At 41.3% G+C, this 5,884-nt stretch overlaps 1 protein-coding gene across 4 annotated transcripts in view; it reads left to right on the top strand.

The window, feature by feature from the left end:
* Positions 1–5,884, top strand: part of LOC116593930 (citrate synthase, mitochondrial) — a 36,966-nt gene that overhangs the window by 1,065 nt on the left and 30,017 nt on the right. For 3 of the 4 annotated variants that reach the window (XM_032348632.1, XM_032348630.1, XM_032348629.1), the window contains one exon: positions 153–268. In XM_032348632.1, coding sequence (XP_032204523.1) covers positions 153–268 — 116 coding nt within the window. Of the gene's footprint in view, positions 1–152; positions 269–976; positions 1,181–1,328; positions 1,426–1,795; positions 1,962–5,884 lie in introns of those variants that run through there. The other variant, XM_032348634.1, reaches the window with a different exon arrangement.

The raw sequence follows: 5,884 nt of genomic DNA, 5'->3' as shown, positions 1-5,884 counted from the left end.
GTAAGGGGACAAAGAGAAAAAGAGAGAAGGAGGGTGGAGAAGACAGAGCTTTGGGAGAGCATGAGATCCAGGGCCTGGGAGAAAGATGAATGGAAATCCCTGGTGATTACTTTCTCCTTTCCTTCCTTCTCCTTTCTCTCCCCTCCCACCAGCTTGCAGGGCTCTGGTGGATGAACTAGAGTGGGAAATTGCCCAGGTGGATCCCAAGAAGACCATTCAGATGGGCTCTTTCCGAATTAATCCGGATGGCAGCCAGTCAGTGGTGGAGGTAACTGTTACTCTTTCCCCAAATAAAGTAGCTCACTCGGACTTTGAATGAGAACTCGACTAATTAAGAACCTTGGTTTAATAGAAGTGAAGAAAACATTGACCCAGAGAGGTAGCTAAAAGATAAGGCTGCACGTGTTTCCTGGTCCCAAACCTTTAGACTTTATTTCTGCTGTGGTTTGTTGTTAGCAAACCCAGATCAGCACCCTTCTCCACATCCTTCATTCATGTCACTCATGTTTTCACTATGGCATAATCGTATATGTACATTCATTCAAAATAGAAAGAGAAGGTCTTATCCTCGTATTTAGGAAATCTGTGTTTTAGTTGAAAACATAACACAAATACGCAAAGCTGTATCTAATGAGCAGTATATAAAGAAAACTTAAGGCTACAATGTCTGTGAGATGCTTTAATAATTGTTATCCTCAAAGCCTATACCACCTCTCTAATGCTCCTGTTGAGGATAGGTATTAGTCTCATTTAATACAAAGAAATAAAACCATTAGCTTGCATCTAGTATATGAGGTAAAATAAGATCATATATTTGAAAGCACTTTGGAACTATACAGATGAATTCTGTTGTTTTTAATTAAGGAAGGCATTCTAGGATAAGTTGATCAAACTAGATTTGAAAGGAAAAGTAAGGATATAAATTACTAATGTACAGACGTAGAAGAATGTGACCCAAGGCTGAGGACATTTCTAGGTGCCTTATGCTCGCTCAGAGGCCCACCTCACAGAGCTGCTAGAAGAGGTATGTGACCGGATGAAGGAGTATGGGGAGCAGATTGACCCTTCCACCCACCGCAAGAACTATGTACGTGTAGTGGGCCGGAATGGAGAATCCAATGAACTGGACCTACAGGGCATCCGAATTGATTCAGACATCAGTGGCACTCTCAAGTTTGCGGTGAGCTTTGGGAGTGGGTAGCTGGTTTTTGAAGATTCGGGGAGTTACTGGAGAGCCCAAGTGGCAAGCTGTGCCAACATCCTCCTCCTCCTCTCTGGAGGCTTCTTCTTGCTGCCCTCTCTCACTCATTTCTCCCTTGGGTTGACAGTGTGAGAGCATTGTGGAGGAATATGAGGATGAACTCATTGAATTCTTTTCCCGAGAGGCTGACAATGTTAAAGACAAACTTTGTAGTAAGCGAACAGGTAAACTACTCTTATTTTACTGCCAGTCTTCACAGCCCTTTGGAACCCGGCACATTCCCTAGCATGTTCCTCCACCTCCCGCCCCCATACCCCATTCTCTGATAGTAGCTCCAGACATGGCTTCTATTACTTATGACTTAGGGACTTGGGTTCTTCCTCTCCATTCTCTTCCTGTCAGCTTTCAGAATTTGTGGCTCCCTCGCCTGAGCTACAGGTGAGAGGATAGTGGGAATGTTTTGTCATTGAAAAGGATATGCTCTGAGAAATGATGGTTGGTGTGTGCTAGTTTGCTTTTGGGTATTTTCTCGATAGTGGCATATATCTGTATGAGAGTGGCATTTTCCTTCAAATTGTTATGTGCTATTTGCAGATCTTTGTGACCATGCCCTGCACATATCGCATGATGAGCTTTGAACTACTGGAGCGGCCCAGACTGACAGGCTTGATGGATCACCCCCAGGAGGGGAAGAGGGTGGCAATGCCTTTTATATTATGTTTTTACTGAAATGAACTGAAAAATTGTGAAACCAAAAGTATGAACTGTGTTGTCTTTTCATACCCAGCATTAATCCTTATATTAGGTTTAAAGATAGGGGATTCCCAATAGGAAAGGGAAGGGAAGGAGGAGCTTTGGAAATGGTGAAGTATTTGAAAAGCATGGAGGTAGGAGGAGTCTGAGGCTTTCTTTGTTTTGCCATCTGAGATTCCTGCTGGACTCACAAACTAGATAAGCACTTACCAGTGCTTACTCAGTACCATGTGTTTAGAGACTAATCGTGGCGAGAAGAGGAGCTTCTGTGAATAAGCAAGGGAACATAGGTAAGTGTGTGGTAGTATGGGATTCTAGAAATTACTTGTATTTATACCGATGAAACAAAGTAAGACAGAGCTTGGTCTTGAAATAACGGACATGCATTATTCTCCCCTCCCTGCCCTTCCAGACGGAGGGATCAGCAGTAGCAGACAGAAAGGGGAAATGGATATGATCAACTCATCTGAAACGTAAGGGCTCTATCAGATAGGGAGAGATGAGGTAAGGAGTGTTATTTAATGAAGGCCCTTGCTTACTGACCTAAGCTTTTAGATCTTGATGCCAACTGCAACATTAAAGTATACCTTTATCATCTCCATCTGTCACCCTGGACTGTAAGTCTGTCCCCACTTCTTATGTGTAGAGATTCTGTACTGCATAGGGATGAAAACCTATAGGGATGATACCTTCTATAAGGAGCTTCTAAACACCTCTGATCCAGAGGTGTGTCTGTCTCAGGGTTTGGAATGGAACATTTCTATCCCGGGAATGCCTCAGGGAAAGAACACCTGAATAAACATTTTGAAGACTTTTTAAATTACGCGTTTTAGAATCTAAGAGACTTCGCAGGTCATCTAGTTCACCTCTGCCCATTTTACAGATGAAGAAGCTGAAGCCCAGAGATACCACCAGTCTTGAAGTTCTGTAGTGGCAAAATTGGATCAATAAGCTAATGTTCCCAAGTGTCAGTCTGATCAAATAGAGGTGTAAAGTAGCTTCTATTTTAAATCTTTTTTTCTCTTAATACCTTGCACTAAGCCTGGCACACAAAGTGAACAGGTTCAACGAAGCTTTTTGTACCACAAATCCCTATGAAATCTAACACATGAACTAGTTCAGAGCAAGTATCCTGATATTAGTTGACAACTAAACTCAGGGTCTAGTGTTAATTCCTTCTTCTCTCATCAGACACAAGAAATGCTATATCCTGTCAAGTCCATTTTCCAGACCAGCTGTCACTAACCATTTTTTTCTCCTATGTTGCATATGAATAATGTTCACATGCTTCATACCCCTGTAGTATGCCCAGGATTCTGTCCATTGTTTTGTGTCTGAAAACTTACTCTTCCATCAGAAAGCTTATCAGAAGTCTGAGAGTACTCTTATAGGAAACTCGAAATTGTTTTAATGTACAAAAAAGCAAATTATTTACAAGTTTTAATAAAATACTGTTAGTTGACAATAAATTAATAGTGATACACCTCACTAGTCTGTCAAGACACAGCTGTTAAGAACTCTCCTGCCCAAGAATCCTTGCCATTGCTGCACAGGGGTGTGTCCTACATAGGGAAGAGTGGACATATTGTCCTTGACTTGATCCTCAGTTAGGAGTTTACACAGTTCTTTATTCATTTCACAGGTTACCACAAGGAATCCACCAATTTATCTGAACCCTTCTGGAGGTTCCCTACAACAAATTATTCTAGCTCATTATTTGGTAGATCAAATAGTAACTTTGCATACCTGATTACACCTTAAGCTTTAGATATCTTCTAAATGAGTTTATCAGTAAAATGTTAGAACTTAAAGAAACATCCTCAGACATAGTATTAAATGAGATCTGGATGTGACTAAGCAAATTTATTATGTGAAAATCTAGTTCTTTAAAAGTTTTAGGGGCTACTGTGTGGCTCAGTCTGTTAAGCATCTGTCTTCGGCTCAGGTCATCATCCCAGGGTCCTGCATTGAGCCCCGCATCAGGCCCCTGCTCAGTGGGGAGCCTGCTTCTCCCTCTCTCCCTGTTCATGCTCTCCCTTTCAGTCGCTCAAATAAATAAAATCTTTAAAAATTTAAAAAAAAAAAAAAAGATTTAGAGGGGTTTTATGCTATTAAAAAGGATTCAGGGCACCTGGGTGGCTCAGTGGGTTAAGCCACTGCCTTCGGCTCAGGTCATGATCTCAGGGTCCTGGGATCGAGTCCCGCATCGGGCTCTCTGCTCAGCAGGGAGTCTGCTTCCTCCTCTCTCTCTCTCTCTGCCTGCCTCTCTGCCTACTTGTGATCTCTCTGTCAAATAAATAAATAAAATCTTTAAAAAAATAAAATAAAATAAAATAAAAAGGATTCAGAGCAGGGATAAGATTATCCTTTAAATATAGGACACGGATGAATAGCAAGGGTAAAAGAACTAGTATATGGTGAATCCTCCTATAACAAGCACATACACCTTATTTAATCTTTACAATTCTAAGAAATAAATGTTACTCCCATTTTACAGATGAAGAAACTAAGGTCAAAGGGACTGTGTCTTGGGGAGCCAAGACTTCAGTCTTAGTGATCGTCTTACCCCTGGGCCAATGGTCTTTCTGCTACATTTCACTCCCTATAGTTGAGTCTCCATGTAGTCCCCAGTGCCTGTGTACACTAGTACTTTTATTTGTTTGAAAACTACCTCCCAAGTTTGAACACATGCCCTCTGACTCTAATAATCAACACCAAAAAGGCATCATACCTCCTGCAAGCTATTTCTCCAGACTGATTATTCCTTGTAATAAGAAGCCATTCTACCCCGGTCACTTTAGGTGCTGTTTGTTTTTCCTACCTGTATGTATTCTGGGAGGGTCATGATTTATCCTGTATTTCCAGGTATTAATGTACAAAAGTTTTATAGATAAGTAAGACTATAGTTCTTATTTTGTAAAATACTTCATAGAACACATTGAGCTGGCGTGCCCAGGAGACAGTTAACAATGACTCAGAGTTGCAGCTGATAATTCACAGTCATCACCATATAAACAATACAGCTTAGTAGTTAAGATACAGCTTTAGGCCAATCACAAACTATGATCCTCAGCAGGATACTTTATCTAAACCTTGGTTTTCTGCTCCGTGGAGATCCTATTATCTACATCCCTTAGAGTTGTTGTTGTGAAGATTAATTAAGATAAGGCATGTACCACGTTTAGATAGTACCTAGAAATTTTAAGTATTCAATAAATTTAAGGTATTACCTGTTAAATACAGGAGACTGACTGAAGTAGGCAGTTTCAGTTGAAGTTTAGATTGCATTTTCCCACTTACCCTTAGCCACCAGGGGGCACCATTGCCCCTGTCCATTTTAAAAAGAGGTCCTGCCAAGGTCAAGATGACCTCAATTGTCAGCCTTCTATGCATTGCCCCTCTCCTGCGGCACTTAGGTGTATTTGGACCTAAAGCTCATTTGGCTGCTTTAGTTGAGCCAGTCCTGCCTTAACTTTCTTCTCTCCTCCCCAGGTCCCACTCACATTTAGAAACTGATTCTAAGCTAGATTCTGGGAGGTAGCATTTAGTCCTTCTCATCCCTGGCCTTTCCCACTGGCTTTATGTTAGTGGATGTCTGGACTAAACAACTTCAAAACAAGTCCATAAAGCCTTTGTAACACTAGGCTCCAAAACACAGTGTCAAGAGGCTTAGAGCATTGCTGTTTCCCACCCTCCCTCCAATCATTAGAGCTCCAAAGTAGGTTACCCTTAAAGACACTCAATGATTATCTCTTTGGGGTAGGGGTGGGGGTGGGGGGACACCTGTCTGGTTCACTAGGTAAAGTGAGACTCTTGATCTCAGGGTTCTGAGTTCGAGCCCCACATTGGGCATATATATTACTTAAAAATAAAATCTCTAATGATAATATATAGAATAACAATTACTATTATTATCACTTTGGTAGCCTC

The sequence above is a fragment of the Mustela erminea genome, chromosome 6 (assembly GCF_009829155.1).
Source record: "Mustela erminea isolate mMusErm1 chromosome 6, mMusErm1.Pri, whole genome shotgun sequence".
In the NCBI taxonomy this organism is placed as follows: Eukaryota; Metazoa; Chordata; class Mammalia; order Carnivora; family Mustelidae; genus Mustela; species Mustela erminea.
The sequence above is the reverse complement of the archived record's forward strand: the minus strand, read 5'-3'. Positions and strand labels throughout refer to the sequence as shown.